The sequence below is a fragment of the Ostrea edulis genome, chromosome 3, assembly GCF_947568905.1.
Source record: "Ostrea edulis chromosome 3, xbOstEdul1.1, whole genome shotgun sequence".
Taxonomy (NCBI): domain Eukaryota; kingdom Metazoa; phylum Mollusca; class Bivalvia; order Ostreida; family Ostreidae; genus Ostrea; species Ostrea edulis.
Window position 1 is genome coordinate 17,268,663 of NC_079166.1, and position 22,003 is coordinate 17,290,665.

The window sequence follows — 22,003 nt, forward strand, 5'->3', positions numbered from 1 at the left end:
CCCCTCGGTGGGATTTCCCTATCCCACACTCGTACTAATGAAGGATTCTATTATTATCGTGCGACACCGGACCTCGGTTTTCGCGGTCTCGTCCAAAGGACCGCCCTATTTAGTCGCCTCTTACGACAAGCAAGGGGGCACTGAGGACCTATTCTAACCCGGATCCCCAAGGGACTCATAAGGGGGAGAGTGTTATTTTGTGGTACATGGATCTTTGAGCTGGGGCTACACTTAATATGATGCAGTCTTTATAACTGGACGTCGGACAAACCATGAATAATGGAAATCTAACTTCCGGGGGTCAGCAGTTCCGGTGTCACATAACTCCCGGGGGTCAACGGTTCTGGCGTCTTCCACACAAAACTCGGTTTGTCTAATGTACCTCATGTCACAGTTTAGAATAAGACTCTTTATTCATACAATGCAAAGAAAGTATGTCACAGCCTGAAGATGGCTGATACTACCTGAAGCAAAGGCCTACAAATTATGGCTTCAGAAAAACACCCTATATAAGCAATTTCACGGGCGTGTTGTACCGTTTGCGGTACTATTGTTGTCTATCCGCCCATCTGTACGAAGATATGATTTTGTTTAGCCACTCTTTAAGGGAATAGTGAATAGATTTCCCGCAAAGTACATTCTATATTACTTCGTGATTATTGATAAATATCAAGGTCAAAGGAATTTGGTGTAAAACATGAATAGTGTTGAAAACCGCGTCTCAATATAATATATCAAATATGTCCCAGTAAGGATGAGCCCCGCGGCGGGATTAGTTTTAGCCAGGTGTAGTTTTATCAAATAATTCTTGCGATTAGCACATGACGTGTATCGCATCGTCATATACTGGGGGGCGAGTCCCTGAGCAGACGTAGTGAATTTCGTGCTGACCATGTAATAATATTTAACATATCGCGACCGATAGGTTATCGCGTCTCGAGTTACGCAAGATGCCTGCGTACTGGTAGACAAGTGCATTTTAAATTTTGCTGCACTTTTTATAGTGTACTTATTTAACTCCCGACTGACACATTAGTGCACTTATAGGTCTTCCCGCGCAGAATGTACTCACGTGCACCATATCTCAGATCTGTGTATGTTGTCTTCCCGCGCAGAATGTACTCACATGCACCATATCTCAGATCTGTGTATGTTGTCTTCCCGCGCAGAATGTACTCACATGCACCATATCTCAGATCTGTGTATGTTGTCTTCCCGCGCAGAATGTACTCACATGCACCATATCTCAGATCTGTGTATGTTGTCTTCCCGCGCAGAATGTACTCACATGCACCATATCTCAGATCTGTGTATGTTGTCTTCCCGTGCAGAAGGTGACCCTGCAAAATAGGCGACGGTGCTTACGTTTGGTTTGTTTTCTTCTACATGCTCCCTACTCTCATGTACAACCAATCAGTATTAGCTTGTGTATGTTTAATTGTTATAATTGGCATTGTTTGTCCTCGTACAGTTATCATTAAAACACGAACAATAGGGACTAACTAGCTCAGCTTAATGTTCTTCTATCAAAATCATTGGAGAGTATGGTAAACGGTTTGGAGTTTTTTCGTACATGAAGGTACATAATTATACAATTTGAGGCAAACTTGAACGTAGTTTTCATTTTCTGTCCATTTTAAACAAAAATGCATTTACCTTTATGTACAAAAATACGTTTGACATGCCATATCTTCGTGGTCTTTGGTGATCAGGTCTTCAAACAGGCTGTTGGAATTTCACATGGGCACGAATTGTGCTCCTTTATTAGCTGACCTGGTTTTACATTATTGTGAAGAGGAATTTAGTCAAAAGCTTTTGCATGAGAAAAAATCTTTTGTTGTAGCCTTCCACTTGACATACAGATGTATCGACGACGTTTTATCTACTAACAATAATAATTTTCATTCATATGTTGATTCGAAATATCCCTTTGAACTGGAAATAAAATGACACCACACAGTCGTTCACTTCTGCTTCGTACTTAGATATTTTATTGAAAAATAAATATTAATTACAAATATTATTTCACCTTCTCCATTGTCAACTTTCCATATCTGTAGCAGTATTCCATTTTCATCTGCATATAGTGTTTGCATCTCTCAAATGATTCGATACGGAAGAGCTTGTTTTGCGTATGATAATTTTTTTTAAAATCGAGACAGGCTACTGACAAACAAGTTGATGTTACAGGAGTTTCGACCGTCTCGTATAAAGTCAACATTATGCAAACTACATTTATCATTGGGTTAAATGCTGACTGACGTGTTTCATATCGATTGTTGGATCGTTCTTGGCACACTAATTTTGACTACGAATTACCCCGTTTATCTGATCAAGATATAGGACTCGTGACCGGTATACAGGGGATGCTTACTCCTCTTAGACATCTGATCCCACCTCTGGTGTGTCCAGGGGCCCGTGCTTGCCCAACTATCTATTTTGTATTTCTTATAGGAGCCGTGAGGTAAATCATTGTTCATTGTATGTATTTGCCTTTCATAAAAGTGATGTATATATATTATTGACGCCACAAATTATTTAAAACAATCGTTTTACTTACTGAAATTTTGGCAAGGCGTACATCAAATTTTCCGCAACCAACCCTCAAAACTATAAACTAAGAATAAACGTGAGTAAAAATGTTGATTGCTAGTACTATATTTTAAAATTTATCTAGCAAATATGATTTTATCGGAAAAATGTATTTTAAAAAGAGATTTCAAGAATTGAGATGTTTGAAATTCAGAAATACTGCGATTTTTCAAATTTGAACGAAGAAGTCAAAGAGAACATTGTGATAAAAAAAACTGCATTCCCTTATGAATGAATTTATAAAGGAAAGTAAGTTCATGATGAAAAGTCCATACTGTTATATGTAGCAACAAATGTGATTATTTTAGTCATTTTATCAATTTTGGTCGGGATCAATACTTTTTTTCTCGTTTGATTCAAATCTTATACATATAGCGTAGTAATATATCTGAAATTTGGTCATTTCAATTCAATTTATTTTCAAAATACATCAGTAATATTTGTCCACGTTTCTAAATGGAATGTGTTTAAAGATTATATCCGTAGATTTAGAAAATATCAACAAATGACATTTCCATTTTTATGAATATTTTCCCTTTAAAATATTGGAACGTCTATCTGAGTCGTTTAGACATTTTTATTAGATATTCAAACCATGCACCAAATCACAGCCAAAATATGTTATTTGCTAACAAACAGCTTTTTATTATTCCGGAAAAAAATATTTCTTCCGATGTTAAAATGGCAAAAGAAAGAATGTGTGCTTGATTCTGTTTCAGAAACCGTGAAATTTGAGAAGTTGAACGATCTGGAAAAACAATAAAATGATGGAGTTCCTGTGGGCTTGGCTTTTGGCAACATTTTATATATAATGTTCTTGAAGGAATAATTGAACAAACATGCGCATGGTAAAAGACACTAAGTTTACCTAAATAGGTGATAGACATTTTGATGTCATCTATGCGTTAACATTCCGGACAAGAAGCCTAGTCTCTGGGTTCTGAAGATAGATAGCTGTTCTTGAGGAGAAACACTGGACTTTGTGTTCGCCCCTCCCCCTTTTAGGGCTGGTGTGCATGCAATAACCTCACGGACTATAAACCTTGGATCTGAATTTCCCCCACAATATGTCAATAGAAACTGGAATATGACCTCCAGTCTTTAAGGATTGTGTCATAGACACAAAAACTAGCTGCGATAAGAGAGCCTTTACATTGCACAATTATTTTTCGTGGACTGTAAAACGCACCATGTACATTTTGGCAATCGTCGGACTCCTCTGTCTTGTGGCAGGTGCCCCGCGGGAGAAGAGACAGGTAACAAAGTCTGTAAAAAGTCTCACTATTCTTAAAATAATCCGCGCACATTCTGTCGGAGAAAAAAATCGTTTTCATTTTTTTCTTATATTAAGATGCCTTTTCTTAAAATGATGTATGTATACATTTTAGCTTTTGTGGTAGTTGAATGACGGGTAAATGTTATGGGTAGTACTTTGAAGTACTATTTATTTGACCCGACGCTACCTTGGGTAACCCACTTTGTGATAAAGTAGGCGATGGAAACGGCGGCATGTCTATGACACAGTATTTATATTATTAAACCCACTGGACATCAGAACATACGGAAAGTTGGGGAGGATTCAGGAGAAAGAATTGTAGACAAACAATTTATGACTTAAGTTTGTACATCAATTTATGACTTAAGTTTGTACGCGATAAAGTCATTTATATCCAGACTAGATCATGTTTTTTATTTTAGTTCTTCAGAATAGATTAATTACTCAAACAAAACTCGAACGACATTACAGCACATGTTAGACATCAGTTAACTATTTATCTAATGAGAATTTAAACTTGTTTAATGAAAATGTAAATATTTGTAAACAGCAACAAACAAATGTTTAAAAATAAGCTGTTTTATCATATAATTGTTCTACAGCAATCGTTATCGGTAATTTTTGAAATATTGCAAGATATCAATACACCATTCATATCATAAAGCATCTTCCCAAGTCAAGGGTTTTCTGATCCGAGCGGAGCGGATCAGAAACCCTTGACTTGGGACGGTGTTCATAATGATGAACAGACAGTTCTGGCGTCATACACTTACAAAATTTATATTGTGATTGAACTAACGATTACCGGTATATCGAATAAATAGTGGAAAATGGAATTTAAAATGCAATGATAATGTCAAACATACATGCAGCTGCAGATTTGTAGCTCTCTGGGATAATATTAGGACAGACCAGAGAGCTACAGATCCACCCCTCTTAAAAACCATCGATTTACGGCGCATAAACAATGCCTTATATCGCCGTATTCTGGCGTCACCAAACAAGAAAAAAAACCCGAAATCTTTTGAAACTGTGAGCTTTTAGGTCGCATGGGGCTTTGAAGGTGTTTTTGTCAAGAAGTTTTTATATTGAATTTTTTTGGCGACAGTGATGGAAGTTTTCTGCGCCGTGAATCGATTATTTTTAGAAGGGGTGGATCTCGTGCAAAAATTACTTCAGCAGTAAAACGTGTTCAACACGGCCATGGGATGTATCCGGTCAGAAACTAATTAATAATGGAGTGTAAAAGAGCGGTGTGTTTGTGCAAATGGTCAAGTTTTATCACGATACAGATAAGAATTTTATGACTACTTTAAAAAAAGGTTTTAAAAAATTCAAATGGTGAAAAATGAAGCGATTTTAGTCCATGTGCAGACCCTGAACCTTATTCCTAAGTAATGATTTCTTGTAATATAATTCAATTCACACGTACAGGTATGAACATTCTGAACAGCGTATAGTTAGAAATGCAAAACACTCATAGAAATGTTCACACTGTAACTCATACAGTTTTGTAGTGCGTAATTTTTTCTCACGAATAATCTGCTGATCATTTATAAAAATTCATCTGAATGGACCAGGTACAATTCAGCGAGGATGAACGTGAAAATTTACTGTTTTTAACGTGAATCTCAATCCACTTTCTTGAAAATAAAAATTGTACATTTCTGTTTATTATGGCAGCCAGAATCTCTGCTCTTGTTCCTTCTCAATGAAAGATTTAATACACTGTGCGTCTTGGAAATACATATACCAGCACATATTTCATAGGCGGATCCAGGAATTTGTGAAAGGAGGGGTTTAGCACTTGATCTTTTAGGTACTTTTCACAACCTCCACCCCTACCCCACTTACACCCATCTTCGCCAGCCAAGGGTGACGCTCCACGATGAAAAGAGAAACACCGTGGAGCGTCACCCTTGCCTTACACCTTTTGCTTGTGTACATCACATATTAGGGTAGTGTGGAGATAGTTTATACACGAAAATGATTAAGTCATTTACTGTTTCCAAAGTTCTAGTCGATCTAATCGCTATACTCGGACCTGATTTCGCAATGAAATGAAATAAAAGGTGATTTACAGCTAGGGGCCACTTATACATGTATACAAAGCAATCCTTAAGTGATATTTGTATCTGACGAAAATATCGTAAATATATAAATCAGAATTAAATGATATCTACTGGTGTTGATTTTGATTTATGCCATTACATGTAAGTATCCACCTTTCATATCATTTTGACTCAGTCTCGTTAAAATTGAATAACTCTTGAACATTTTGGTCCGCGAAATGGGGAGGGGGGGGGGGTCCGCCAATGTATTTCATATCTACGAAATAATATCCCCACGACTTTGTGAAATCTCAGAAATCCTAGGAAATTGTCCTTTCACCTCACTAATTCACTGATTCCTCCACACTATGCAGTATTATGATTTTGAATAATGAGAATGGAGTGGCGGGGAATATGCTGACAGCGTTGCTGGTACAACTCAGTTAAGTGTGAAAATATATAAATTACTTTGAATTTCAGGATGAGAACTATTTTATGGAGAATAAATGTTCTATGTCTGCCCGTAATTCCAGCTGTCCAATGGGCTTCTGCTGTGCCTACGACGAGTTTTTCCGCATCATTTACTATTGTAAAAAGTTAGGCGCTGTCGGCGAGACATGCACCACGGTGACCAGTGACGCAGACTGTCCGTGTGAAAGCGGTCTCACGTGCGTGCCTAGTGTCCAAGGGTCCAGTTTTGTTACTATATATGGACGGTGCCAGGTGCGTGCTGTAACTACCGAAGCCGCGAGTACAGACAGCGCCCAGACGACAGACCATAATGGAGATGGTACGAATCACGTGCATCAAAACGGGCACGTGACGCACCCTGGACACGTGACACGTCATGGATAAAAGCCTGATTGTGATTTTCTTTTCATCTAAGATCTGAAATAAAACTATATCTAGCACACCTTGAACGTCCCATCAGTTGTTTTGTTGTTTATTTTGTTTCTTGTAATTATATTGTCTCGCGCTATGACAGAGAAAGAAGGGTATTTTAATTTGAATCTGTCCCGTCTGTCTGTAACGATGTGGTTTCTGGATTTCTAGTTACTGGTATTGTCTCTATTGTTATCTACATATGTACGTGTTTGATTCATTGTGACCTTGATGTAGGGAGAGGGCTGAAATAGGCTATGCCTGCTGCCCGATCCTATTCACTTATTAGTGAGTAAAAATAGTTTTAAAATTAAATTGTTTTTTAATCAAAGATCACCAGGCTTGGATTTCTCGAAAAAATCGCTATCTCAAGTTTGAATTTTTCTTTTATTTGAGCAGTCAAAATTTGAGTAAAATCTCAGAATTAAGTTTATTTCGAGAAATCCGAGCCAGGTCACATTGTACGAAAGGGGGGGGGGGGGTCATGTTATTACGAGGGCTGTTCGATATGTAATGTGTATTGTACGATATCTCAAAAGCATTCGAACTGAAGCTTTGGTCGCAAACCCCCTTTGAAAATCCATCCAGGGCTGCTTGTGATCCCAAAACAAGTTATTTAGTACGCAGTCAAACGAATTATGTGAAGTCTCATCTATAAAGCATGAATAATAAGGAATTAATGTAATAACATGACCCCTCTCCTTTTGTACAATGTGACCTGGTGACCTTTGATAAAAAAAAAAAAAACCCCACAATTTAATTTTAATTTAAACTGTTGTATTAATCGTGTTCGAATATTCGTCGACGTCATACATGTATATGAAACATATTTAATTACTAGACCACCAGAGTTTTGTTACTTGTAAGTATATCGATGTGATTTTGTCTCTTGACGTAAAATGTTCCACTGTTTTTGGTTAGATACATGCAGATGTACTTATTTCAAGCTCAAGGTACAGGGAAATTGAAGATAAAAAGCTGAATTTACAGATAATTATTTCTTTCGATCCGAAATGCTTCTCGGCAGGTCGCCATGTTAGATGATGAAAATTTTAAGTCATTATCGGGTTTTGTTTCCGTAAAAGTTTCCTTAAATAATAAGAAATAAGAATAACAATAAACTGTTGTACCTGAATTGTTGGTTTGTTTATTAAAAATATTAAGATACAAACAAAAAAGCGTTTCAAAGGTGATTCAAAGTTAAGCGCAGAACTGGGTGACCTAATGGTGCACATTGCACCCGGTGTGAAGAGCATAAGACGAACTGTAATCCCAATAAGTGATTGCCATATCATATCTATATATTTACAACCTTCAATATCATTACCAATTGAAATGATAATCATTTCCTCATGAATGCGAACAATTTGTGTATGAATTAATCTTTATAATGATAATAGGACTATATTTTAGGTATCACACCGGTAATTATTTTCACTATATATTACTATAGAGGGGAAAAAATCATTAAAAATCAGTTTACAAAATTGATGCCGAATAACGCAGTCAGACACGTTCTATGTTACCTATCTCGTCTGCCGACACTAGAAAAACAACACCCTACGCGGCATTTTCGAAAAAAAAATTACCCGCAAACAAGACTACCCTCAAATCCACGTGTTTTTCACATGTGTGTAAACAGCCGGAGTGCACCTCAGGAAGTAGCCTCAGCTACCAACAGCAAATAGTTCCTTTGTATACACTTGATTATTTCTACACATTACACAAAATTTCCTAATCAGGGGTACAAAAATTAAGAGAAAAGAAGAAGAGGAAATGAGAAAAATCGCGCAAGGAAAAAAATATGTTTTTAAATATATGGAACTACAATTAACTAAGTTCATTTTGATTGGACAATTACCGGTGTGATACCTTTAAGGTAGTACTCTACATCGTCATAATGGCTGACTTCCTTTAAAAACATGAATGAAAAATCGATATCAGCAATATTTGACTTTTCCTTTTCTATTTAAATACCTAGCCAAGTAGCTCAGTAGGTGAGAATACCGACTGCTGAACTGTAGGTCGCAGGTTCGAGCCCAGCACGGGTTTTAAATTTTTTCAGATTACCTTCTACTAAAACTGTATTTTTTGACAAAATAAAGTAAATTTGAAAATATTCAACTTCACAATACTGTTGTACATATCCTCCACCTTTTTGATCTACACCAAATTTCTCTGGTGTAGCATACCTCCTTAAACGGCTGGGTATATTTCGAAAGAATGAAAAGGTGAAGATAACGGACAGTGATTGATCACGTAACTCCTCTAAGGAATACAAAATCATGAGTTGGGTAAACACGGGACACAGACCCCCTGAACACACCAGAGATAGGATCAGGTGCCTAGGAGTAAGCATCCCCTGTCGACCGGTCACACCTGCCGTGGGCCCATTATCTTGATCAGGTAAACGGAGTTATCCGTAGTAACAATCAGTGTGCCAAGAACGGCCTAACAATCGGTATGAAACACGTCAGACAGCATTTGACCCAATGGCAGGTTTTATTGGCAAACTAGATCGTTAAATGCGAAATGCTGACTTTAAGGTAGCTCACTACACTAAAGCTTATACTCTGTAGTCTGTATGACACCACGTCACAAGATAGCGATTTAAATGTTTTGTGAAATTATTTGTATCGATCGATTTGTTTGTCTAGCATCTTAGCTCAGTGGTTAAAGCATTGGGCTGGTGAACCACAGATCTCGAGTTCAAATCTGCCAGAGTCTTTTGTTCATATGTGTTGAAATGATTTTTTTGAAAATCATGTAATTTTTATCCAAATTTGTATATTTTGTGCTTTTTTGGCATATATACTTATTGTATATCATCATATCTTTTATAATTAATATTAGATCAATTCGTACTGATTTTAGAAACTATTTCTGGGTGTAGTGAGCCACCTTAAAGGAACTGATTCACGATTTTCCTCCAAATTTTGTTTTTCACATTAAATGATCAAAATTTACAGTCTGATATATTTAGAAGGTTTCACAAAATCATTAAGGTTATTCATTATGACAGAAGCTCATTATAGAGAGTTTATTATTTGTTTTGAAAACAAAGATTGAGGTGTGTTATTGTTTACGGGGTTTTCAAAATAAACGGATGTTAATCACATCTCAAGTATGCTTTAGGAAAAATGTGTCATTTAAAAGTTTAAATTTGTGACTGTACAATATGAAGATGCTTTAAATTACAAAATTAACGTTTCACTGGTTTGTTTGTTTACATAAAAAGACTCGAGTCTTTGTTTACATAACACAGAATCAAAACTAAAATATTGCCTTTACCCTGGCATTTAGACGGTCAACATTTTGGTTGTCAACATTAAATGAGCTATATCTTTAATTTTTAACATAAAAAATGGGAAAAAAAACCCATTTCTTTCGAAAAACGTGAACCAGTCCCTGTGTTGAAAGTTGAAACCCCTATGCCATCAACTTGTTTGTCAGTAGCCTGCCTTGAATTAAAAACTGGTCATACACAGAACAAACTCTTGCATATGGAATCAGTTGAGAGATATAAACATGACAGATTACAATATTGCATTCCTAAAATCATTATCTAATTTTCAATACGGAGAAAGTTAACGTACATTGTGGGACCAGCAGGTGAAAATAGAATACATGTATTGTTACATAAATATGGGGAGTTGACGATGGAAAAGTTTAAGTCATAAAGTTGAGTTGTTTGTTTGTATTTGACATCTGTAGTCATTTAAAAAAATCTAAGTATGATGCAAATGTGGAAGACTCTATGGTGTCTTATTTTGAGTTCACTTGGTTATATCGAATCGATACATGAATGAAAATGATTATTTGTTGCATGTAATAGATAGAACGTCTCTAAATGTCGAGTTGAAGGTCTTAGCAAGATATTTTTTCTTCTCCTGTAGAAGCTTTCGAATAAATTCTGCCTCGTAAGAATATAAAAATGAGTCAGCTAATAAATGAACACAGTTTGTACCCATGGGAATTCCAACAGACTGTTGGAATACCTGATCACCTAAGGCCACGAAGATATTGTCAATGTACAATTACATAATAAAAAACCCCAGCTGTTCCTAAATTTTCCAGTAACAACTTCATCACCAAACACGTGAAACACGGAGGGCGGGGATTCCTTCAAGATTTGTACTCCTGCCAATGTACAATGTACCAGGTAGTTTGTTTTGTGATCTTTTAGAAGCTTAAACATTATTTTCCCAGAGTCAATGCACATTTCAGATATGTACAATAATGAATTAATTCGTCTCGTAATTCTATCTCGCTAATCTAAGATTGATTCCTCACAGAAGGCAATCAGAGAACCCAGTAATAAGTAAAACAGTACATTTCAAAATCGATGTCAATTTAATATCTACAGGTGGCCACACCTCTTCACGAAGTCTCCAGTATGACGTAAAATATACAAAGGTGATGATGGAAAGAAAGATAATCTGACGTCCGTCCGGATGGACTTTAGAATTCCGAAAAGGGTTTCGCATTTTGAGTGTAAAGTCCCAAATACAGAAAACTAAATCATATACAAACTACTTGTTAAAGCCATGTCAAGAAATAAAAGAAAATTTAGATATTAAATGTAAGTCATTTGTACTACGACCAATGTAAGAAAATTAATAGTAATATGGCGATATGTGATTTATACTTACAGAATGTAGAGGCATGTAACATAAGAAAGATAATAAAATTACAAACAATAGATATAATCAAAATACAATCTTTTTATCTCCATGTTATAGCACAGACACTTTCTAAGGAAATATGAAATAACATGTATATAAGAAAAACATTTATACAAGTGTCTCTAAAAAAATTTGGGACACCAGCTGGCAGTATTGTCAATCACCATATCTGTCGGGGGGTCTCGTGGTTCGGGCTGATCTCCGTAGTGGTGTAAGGGTTGGATGTGGGGATGGGGTGCTTGGTGTCGCATCACGTTCCTCCGAGGAACTGTCTGATGATGAGTCAGATGATCTTTGTGATGAAGGAGTAGATTCATGGGTCTTCTTTACCTGTTCAGAAATCGTAGAAGCATTAGAATAAAAGTAAGATGAAATACAATTCAATGGTAATAGAAAGTGGGGGTAGGGGGGGGGTACGGGAGGACACAATTTAATGGTCATAGAAAGTGAGGGGTACGGGAGGATTTTTTCCATTCTAACAACATACATTTACACCTGGAATATCAATAATAAATAAAACATCAGCATCCTCTTTTGTCAGCAGGTTTATGCTTTTCTTTAAACCCAACTTTTCTAACTAAAACTCTATCTTTTATTTCTAGTTTCCATTCTTTAGCCCAGTTGTCATATTTTGTTTTTCACTGAACTCTTTCTCGATTCCTAATAATACTTTATAAGAATATCGAAGCCGTTCTTGCAGTTTCTTGACATAAGACTGGCGTTTTTATGCTCCTTCATTTATAACAATGGATAAACCTGGATCTGTTTCTAACAATGGATAAACCTGGATCTGTTCCTAACAATGCATAAACCTGGATCTGTTCCCAACAATAGATAAACCTGGATGTGTTTCTAACAATAGGTAAACCTGGATCTGTCCCTAACAATATATAAAACTGGATCTGTCCCTAACAATATATAAACCTGGATCTGTTTCTAACAATAGATAAACCTGGATCTGTTTCTAACAATGTAACAATAGATAAACTTGGATTTGTTCCTAACAAAAGATAAACCTGGATCGGTTCCTAACAAAAGATAAACCTGGATCTGTTCCTTCAATAATAGATAAACCTGGATCTGTTCCTAATGATACATCAATATATAAACATGGATCTGTTCCTAACAATACAACAATAGATAAACATGGATCTGTTCTCAACAATAGATAAACCTGGATCTGTTCCTAAGAATTCAACAATAAATAAACCTGGATCTGTTCCTAACAATAGATAAACATGGATCTGTTCTCAACAATAGATAAACCTGGATCTGTTTCTAACAATGCATAAACCTGGATCTGTTCCTAATGATACATCAATATATAAACATGGATCTGTTCCTAACAATACAACAATAGATAAACATGGATCTGTTCTCAACAATAGATAAACCTGGATCTGTTCCTAAGAATTCAACAATAAATAAACCTGGATCTGTTCCTAACAATAGATAAACATGGATCTGTTCTCAACAATAGATAAACCTGGATCTGTTCCTAACAATGCATAAACCTGGATCTGTTCCTAACAATGCATAAACCTGGATCTGTTCCTTAAAATAAATCAATAGATAAACCTGGATCTGTTCCTAACAATAGATATACCTGGATCTGTTCCTATCAAAAGATAAACCTACATCTGTTCCCAACAATAGATAAACCTAGATCTGTTCTCAACAATAGATAAACCTGGATCTGTTCCTATCAATGCAACAATGGATAAACCTGGATTTGTTCCTAACAGTAGATAAATATGGATCTGTTCCTAACAAAAGATAAACCTGGATCTGTTCCTATCAAAAGATAAACCTAGATCTGTTCTCAACAATAGATAAACCTGGATCTGTTCCTAACAATAGATATACCTGGATCTGTTCCTATCAAAAGATAAACCTAGATCTGTTCTCAACAATAGATAAACCTAAATGGATAAACCTGGATTTGTTCTTAACAATAGATAAACATGGATTTGTTCCTTACAATAGATAAACATGGATCTGTTCCTAACAATAGATAAACCTGGATCTGTTCCTAATAGTACATCAATATATAAACCTGGATCTGTTCCTACCAAAAGATAAACTTACATCTGTTCCCAACAATAGATAAACCTGGACCTGTTCCTATCAAAAGATAAACCTAGGTCTGTTCTCAACAATAGATAAACCTGGATCTGTTCCTAACAATGCAACAATGGATAAACATAGGTTTGTTTCTAACAATAGATAAACATGGATATGTCCCTAACAATGGTGGAGGTTTTTTTTTTCGGAATAAAATTTAAAAAAAACAAACAAAAAACAAAAAAACTTTAAACACTTTCTAGAAATATTTCGGCCTTGTTACCGGTCTTCTTCACGACTATAAACACGACTGAAGAAGACCGGTAACACGGTCGAAATATTTCTAGAAAGTGTTTAGAGTTTTATATATACTAGCCTAGATGGTCGAGCGGTCTAGCGCGCTGGTTACAAGCTGCCAGGAGATTTGGTTCTGCAAGTCGTGAGTTCAACCCCAGGTAGGGGCGGAAGTGGGTATCCAAATGAAGTGAAATTTTCTGTGCTTTATATATATATATATATATATATATATATATATATACTGCCAACAACTTGATGGTCATGCAGAGAGTGACTATGTTTTGATGGAAAAATAAACGTACGCGGGTTAGTAAATACAATTATCTTTCTTTCTTACAAATCTCACGTGACATGCACATAAAAGGAACTACAATGACAAATATCTAACGAAATAACTACCTGGTCACCTAGGTATTGAATTTTCTTCAATTTACAAGTCCAGTACTCAGTCACAAATAGGTTGTCTCTGATGTCCACACATAAACCCCATGAAACATGTAAACCACAGTCCTGAATGTAACGGAGGAACTGTCCGTCCTGATCTAGGATGTGGATACGGTGATTGTTAAAGTCTGCTGTCAGGATGTGACTCTGACTGTCTGTAGTGATGCCGCGTGGATAAAATGGTTCCTTGGTATTAGAGGGATAACCAGTGTATCTAAATCGGAGTTTTCCTGACTGATTGACCACCACTACTGCTTCAGCTGCCCAGTCAGCCACACAGATATCCAGGTTCCTGTTCTCACTGAGGTATTTAGTGTTATAATGACCAGATGAATAGAGAGGTTGACCCTGATCATCAAACTGAATGGTTTGTGTCTCTGTGGAGCCAGAGTAACGCACAACTTTGGATTGTTTGTCATCATCACTGACCATGGTGACCAGGAGGTCACCAGAAAAGGTACTGCAGACATTGAGAGGTACCCACCCCTGTAGTGTGATCACGGTCTGTATCTGTTTATTCTTCACTAGGTTTACAGTTCTTGTTTCACGGTCAGTATAGAATAGATCTCCGTCCCGTGTCACTGCTATGTCCCATGGCCAGTTTCCAGAACTCGTTTGGATTGATTTAAGTAGTTTGCCCCGGGAGTTGTAGAGCTTAATTATATTGTCAGTCCCACATGTCCAGACTTCCTCACTTAGACTGACAACACTGCATAGTCTGTCATAGTCGATGTCTATGGCGGTGATGATACGCTGCTCATCAAACAATGGTTTGACTGGAGGAGACGATACAGCTCCTGTAGACATCTCTGTAGTAATAGACAATGATGACACACGACTAATCAGCCGATGGAACTGTTCTATATGTATCGTCTGAAGAGAAAAACTTCGTATTGTAAACTTTTCTAGATTTAGTAATTTCCTCTGGTCCTGAATGATATGCCTGAGTTCGTTCGGTAATCTTGTGAGTGATTTTATCTGTGTATCTACTTAAGATAGATATATGCTTAGTTGGTCCTCTTCGCAGGGTCAGATCAATGACGGTGATATCTCTGTGCCAGGCTTCTCCTTGTTGATCAGCAGCTGTTGTCAGCTTCCCTTATTTCTCTCATCAGAGACCATTTCTTCGGATCGGAAATAAATCATGGTCTCCCAAATCTTTTTGTTAATGTTTTGTTTTAGAGGTTTTTTCCCTCTCCAGAAGATGACGCAGAACAATTAGGAACGTCACATTTCTCCCAGTACATCTGGGGAGGGGGTTGATCTTGACATTTCTCCCAGTACATCTGGGGAGGGGGTTGATCTTGACATTTCTCCCAGTACATCTGGGGAGGGGGTTGATCTTGACATTTCTCCCAGTACATCTGGGGAGGGGGTTGATCTTAACATTTGCGGTAGTAATTAGGGTTGGATTTTATCTATTTATTGAATACGATATTACTGCTGTGTCTTTAGATAAATCAGAAAGATGTTTACCTGTCAATACAGACATTTATATAACGAAGATCACACAAACTCTCTATGTAGAGGGGGGGGGGGGGGGCGTCCTGGGTCCATGTTTGGTGTCTGAGTCACGGAGTAGTCTATACCGTCAACATATCAGTTTAAAATATCGGACATAAAAAAAAACTTTGTAAAATAAATTCTAGAATTTGGACTACAGTAATTATAGTACATGTACACTTAATAAGGGAAACAATTTACGTCGTAAACATTTCCCATGATGCAAAGCCAGGTTCACCTAATGAGGAGCAGATCTCTATTTAATTAGACTACGGTAGGTAATTATCTTGATTCGTCAAATAAATATTAAGACAATGCAATTTGTATGTAATTTTGTTTTATTTCTAAATCCAGCATGGCCTCTGTTATTTCAATCTTTAGACAAGTCCTGTGATTTAGATGCCGTGTGTATGGTGAGATATGCCCCGTGTAAACTATCTATATGCTATCTATTTAACCCAGTTCGTGATATCGGATGACTTCTGTTACCTGGATAACTGTGTCCTCATTGAAAGGTCAGACAAATATTAAAGTGATAAAACATTTGTGAATTTGATGTTTCAAATTGTCCTGCATTTACTTAGTGCACAAAACAGTATGTCGTACTGCACGGGGGAGGGGGATCTAGGCATTTGATTGGACGACAAGACGGGACTATAAGGTCATGTACCCTGCCAAGAATAGATGGGATACAAAATGGCGTCGATAGATCTCCATACGTAATCGCTTCGTAAAATAAACCTTATTTTCATCGCTCTACAGTAGGACATATTCATTATAGGAATTCTTGGCAGAGTATATGAACTCACATTCTCTGTCAAAGTATATATTCTCCTTCACCTGAAGGCTTGGGAGCTTATAAACTTTGAAAGGGAATGTGAGTCCATATACCCCGTCAAGAATAGATATAAATGATAATGTGTGGCCGTCAGACCGGGCGAAGCATGAAATGGTAAATGGCATGTACCACGTGCTTATCAGAGTCAGTAAAGTAAAATAGTGTAGTAATAGTATCTCACTTTTATATATATATATCATAAATTTATGAAATTCCTCTGGCGCTTCATGTCCAGTAACATCCGTTTATTAGCCTAAAGATTTTTGGAACATATCTAGTATACCGGTCCCGAGAATATGGCGCTAAAATAAGTGCCACAAAAGACAGTCTATTATATACATATGTACAAGCAAGGCAGGCTACTGACAAACAAGTTGATGGTGCAGGGGTTTCAACAGTATCGTTTAAAGTCAGCATTTCGCAAGTTTTATGTCATTCTAACGATTTAGTTTGCCAATACAACCTACATATGCATCATTGGGTTAAATGCTGTCTGACGAGTTTCATACCGATTGTTTGGTCGTTCGTGGTGCATTGGTTTTGACTACGGATAACTCCGTTTACCTGATCAAGATATCGGGCTCACGACCGGTGTGACCGATCGACAAGGGATGCTTTCTCCTCCTGGGCACCTGATCCCACCTTTGGTATATCCATGGGTCCGTGTTTGCCCAACTCATTATTTTGCATTGCTTATAGAAGTTGTGAGATTGATCACTGTTCGTTATCTTCACCTTTCATGCTCGCGATCAGTAAAATCGTTAAAACAACAAAGCATCGCAAACATAAGCCCAAATTTGAATTCATTGTGTAAACTAAAATTTGAAAAAATCAATTTTTTTCTTCTTCAAAAATTGAAATAAAAAGAGAATGCAAAAATAGATAGAATCTTTTGTTCAGGAAATTTTCACGTGTACGTTATTTTACGCAATTCTCCTTAATTTTCACGTCATTGATGATGATGTAAGCACACTGAAACTCACCTGAGATTGAGATTTAGGATTTTGATTCTTCGTATTTCGCGAAAAATGTTTTGACAAGTACGACATTGGGAAAAAACTTTAAAAAATTTATCGACATTTTAACGACACTTCCGAAATGGGAGCTGCCTCAACCTCTTTTTCTTCATTAATATCATTTTTCGATGAGCTTGACTTGTAGCGGGCTGTCGTCCCGAAGCCCCCGCTTGATTACGCTCAAACGCCGCTGTGCTTTCTACTAAACTTTATCACACGAAACATTGGCAAGTTTCAGGTCTCAGTATCCGAGGCAAAAATGCAAATGGTGGTGTGTTTACAGCAATACAAAATAGATAGTTGGGCAAACAGGGACCCTTGGACACACCAGAGGTGGGATCAGGTGCTTAGGAGGAGTAAATACCCCCATACCAAATATGACAGTTCTACCTCGTATGGTGTAAAAGATGATCAACGTTAAAGGTTTTGCCACAGACAGACAGACGAACAGATCAAAACTATATGCCCCCGCAACGAAATTGGACGAAAACATGAAGCAAAATTTATACATTGCATTAGAATGTGATTAACTGGGTTTTTATTTGTAATTTGGTACCGTTAGTGCTGATTTAAAACTTATTCCTTAATTTGCTGTGCCGATACATGTGGTAGTTGCACATCACAAACTTGGTCTCGTGATAATGGTCATTTGTTGAGTCAATCTTTCTCCAATTTATACATACATGTAGTAATATAGAACTTTATACCTGTACATATTGTATATGAATATATAAACACTAATTGAATATGTATTTAACACAGTAGGAAGATGTGTAAATAACATAGTGTTCATAGATATCGGATTTTCTTCACTTTAGCAGATGACTCTGCCACAAAGAGGTTGTCTCTGGTGTCCACACATAAACAAAATGGATCGCGTAAACCACACTTCTCGATGTAACGGAGGAACTGTCCGTCCTTATCTAGGATGTGGATGCTGTCATTTTTAAAGTTTGCTATCAGGATGTGACTCTGACTGTCTGTAGTGATGCCCAATGGATTAAATGATTCCTTGGTATTAGAGGGATGACCAGTGTACCTAAATCGGAGTTTTCCTGACTGATTGACCACCACTACTGCTTTAGCTGCCCAGTCAGCCACACAGATATCCAGATTCCTGTTCTCACTGATGTATTTATAACGACCGGATGAATAGAGAGGATGACCCTGATCATCAAACTGAATGGATTGTGTCTCTGTGGAGCCAGAGTAACGCATAACTTTGGATTCTTTTCTATCATCGCTGACCATGGTAACCAGGAGATCATCAGAGGAGGCACTGCAGACAAAAACAGGTGCCCACCCCTGTAGGGTGATCACAGTCTGTATCTGTTTATTCTTCACTAGGTTTACAGTTCTTGTTTCACGATCAGTATAAACAAGATCTCCGTCCCGTGTCACTGCTAAGTCCCATGGCGCGTTCCCTGACTCGGTTTGTATTGATGTCAGTAGTTTGCCCTGAAGGTTGAGCAGTTCTATGGTTTTCTTATTTCCACATGTCCAGATTTGTTCTTCACTGAGACACCTAACACTGAGTGGCATATACCCAGTGTCTATGGTGGCGACGAGTCGCGGTTCATCAAGCAGTGTTTTGACTGGAGGAGACCATACAGCTTGTGCTGACTTCATTGTGTAGTCATATTCTTCTGTGCTAATGGATAATGATGATAGAGAACCAAACATTTCGTTCAGCTGTTCTGTGTTTATTTTCTGAGGAGAGAAACATGGCAATGTAGCTTGTGTTTTCGGAGGTAATCTTCTAAACTCGACATTCCTAGATTTGTACGTAGATGTTAGGGAGACGCCATTGGAGTCCAGTATTTTCCTCAGGTCCTGAATGATCTGTCTAAGTTCGTCAATTCTGTGTGTGATTTCATTTGCATGTCTATCTAAGATGGCTAGATGTTTGTTTTTCATCTCCTCGATGTCGGCTTTTCGTTGGTTGACAATGGCGGTGATTTCTCGGTGCCAGACTTCTCCTTGTTGACCGGCAGCTGTTGTCAGTTTCCCATACTTCTTTTCTAACTTGGCTTTCTTAGTTTGGACATTGAAGGCAATTTTTTCATATCGGGGCTGAATTCTGGTTTCTAGTTCTTCCAAATCTTTTCGTAAACACTCTGTTTTAAAGCTGAGTTTCTCCAGAACATCTGATATATCGTGATCTTTGTGTTTACCTGAGGTGACGCAGGTAGAACAGACAGGAATGTCACATGTCTCACAGAAAATTTCACAGTGTTTTTCGGCATGATCTGGACAGTTTGGGTAGTTAGGGGTAGACTTCCTGTGTTTAAAGCGTACGACATTGTGTCTTTTAAAGGAATCTGAGAATTGTTTACCTACACAGTTAGAACATAGGTTGATATGACAAAGCTCACAATGACTCTGTAGCAGTACGTCCTCACAGAGGTCACACAGTAGGACGTCCTGGGCAGTGCATGCGGATGCATGTCTGGTGGCGGTGTCAAATGAGTAGTTCACTGTCAATATAAGATATAAATGTTCATTTTTCAGGATACGTTTTCAAATGTCGGACACACACACACACACACACACACACACACACACACACAGAGATATATATATATATATATATATATATATATATATATATATATATATATATATTCATTCATTCATTAACTTGTAATGACTAGTAAACCAGATTCATCTAGACTTAATCAATAATTTTCTGATATCATTCAAACAAATGCATTCATTACAATATGATCCCACTGGAATATGTATATGATTTTGGATTACCTCTCAGTCCATCATGGTCTCCGTGTTCTTTCGACATTTAGACACGTCCTGTGATCTGTCCCGTGTGTACACTATCTATGTTATCTCTTCAATCCAGTTCATGATATCGCTGCATAAAACTTTTAATGTTAGGATAGATATGTCTTTCAGTAAAGTGATTCAAATACAAGTTGGGTTTGTTTTGTCTATTATTTTATAGAGCCCACTACTTCCAGTGCTGTGTATACGGATTATGAGGACTGCGTGGACGTCTTGGTTACAAAGCATCATGCCAATAAATAACAGGGCTGCGTTCAAGATCGTAGCGGCTACTTAGGGCTCGGTAGCGCTACGATCTTGAACGATGTGCTAGGCTAGCCCTACAAAGGGATAACAAGCGTTAATTCATACAGTGTGTTCAAAATACTTAGATATCTAGCCTAGCGGCTAGGCTAGCCGCTACGATCTTGAACGCAGCCCAGGTCTCCGAGCGGAACATCGCTCGGTGTTTTCCGTCAAGTCGAGAATTAAACCTCGCCTTGACGCAAAAGGCCGAGCGATGTTCCGACTGAAATGTCGCTGGTAGAAATACACCTGGTGCAACATCTGTGACTGGAATACACATTGTCAATAGTGAAATGTTTCATCACAAAAGAAAAGTTGATAGCATCTCCATTGAAAGATGCTTGTTGGATTTTGTTGAGTGGCTAAAACAATTCCAAAATCCCTTGGTTGTTTGCCATAATGGAAAAGCATTTGACTCTATCATCTGTTTAAATACAGGCAATATTTCATTACCTATCAAAGGTTTTGTGGATAGTTTGTGTGTCGTAAAAGAAGATTTGTCAGGCCGAAAATATACAAACTGGAAACCTTGGTGAAGGATTCTTTGGAAATGTGCTATGATGCACACTCTTCTTTGGAAGATGTAAAGGCGTTGCAATTTTCATTTGTTCATTACAAGCTCAGTTGTAATATATTGTTAAAGCCTAGTTTACCTTATGCAGTCAATTCATTATAAATTAAGGACAAATGAATGCTTGTCATCTCTGCACCCTTTGTCAAACAGTCTGTCCAATTACATGTTAAAGAAAATAGCACTGTCTGGTTTGTCCTACCAACATCTGAAAATGGCATTTAAAAGGGGAGGAGAAGAGGGTATTGAAAACATCTTGAGTGAAACAAACAGTAATGGTGTTGTAAGAGTAACTAAAACAAAGTCTGTATTTGTTTTCGATACAATAATCGCTGGTTTCACAAATGGTATTCCTGTGTGGAAGCTGAAAGACTAATGTCCGATGGACTATAGGACGGTCTGGCGCGTCTTCTGTGTGGAATTTTGGCGGTAAATAAAATTATTCTGGTCTACAGTCGTTAGGACGAACACTTCTAAAATGTTGCCACCGACCTCACCCTTGTACATTTTCTGGAGGGATTGGTCACCCACATCCGCCTTACTCCTACTGCTTTCCAAGAACAAGGAAAAATCTTCAAAACTCACATGGCAAACAGAGGATATGCTTGCAAGGTACAGTCCGCGATTGATGAGATGTCAAGACAGGACCCACAGTCCCTCCTCCAGCACAAAGAAAAGTCTCAAAATGACAGGGTCCCAC

At 37.5% G+C, this 22,003-nt stretch overlaps 3 protein-coding genes across 3 annotated transcripts; 1 reads left to right on the forward strand and 2 right to left on the reverse strand.

The window, feature by feature from the left end:
- Positions 1-3,491: 3,491 nt before the first annotated feature.
- LOC125677360 (uncharacterized) lies at positions 3,492-6,846 on the forward strand. Its single transcript, XM_048915371.2, has 2 exons — positions 3,492-3,848; positions 6,400-6,846. Exons 1-2 carry the CDS (start codon positions 3,783-3,785, stop codon positions 6,772-6,774), a joined length of 441 nt encoding a protein of 146 aa, XP_048771328.1. The 5' UTR covers positions 3,492-3,782; the 3' UTR covers positions 6,775-6,846.
- Positions 6,847-13,850: 7,004 nt separating this feature from the next.
- LOC130053473 (uncharacterized) lies at positions 13,851-15,655 on the reverse strand. Its single transcript, XM_056160782.1, has 2 exons — positions 15,537-15,655; positions 13,851-15,252 (listed from the first exon to the last, which is right to left on the reverse strand). Exons 1-2 carry the CDS (start codon positions 15,653-15,655, stop codon positions 14,190-14,192), a joined length of 1,182 nt encoding a protein of 393 aa, XP_056016757.1. The 3' UTR covers positions 13,851-14,189.
- A 2,481-nt stretch (positions 15,656-18,136) lies between these two features.
- Positions 18,137-20,484, reverse strand: LOC125677424 (E3 ubiquitin-protein ligase TRIM36-like). Its single transcript, XM_048915482.2, has 2 exons — positions 20,409-20,484; positions 18,137-20,125 (listed from the first exon to the last, which is right to left on the reverse strand). Exons 1-2 carry the CDS (start codon positions 20,443-20,445, stop codon positions 18,438-18,440), a joined length of 1,725 nt encoding a protein of 574 aa, XP_048771439.1. The 5' UTR covers positions 20,446-20,484; the 3' UTR covers positions 18,137-18,437.
- Positions 20,485-22,003: the final 1,519 nt, after the last annotated feature.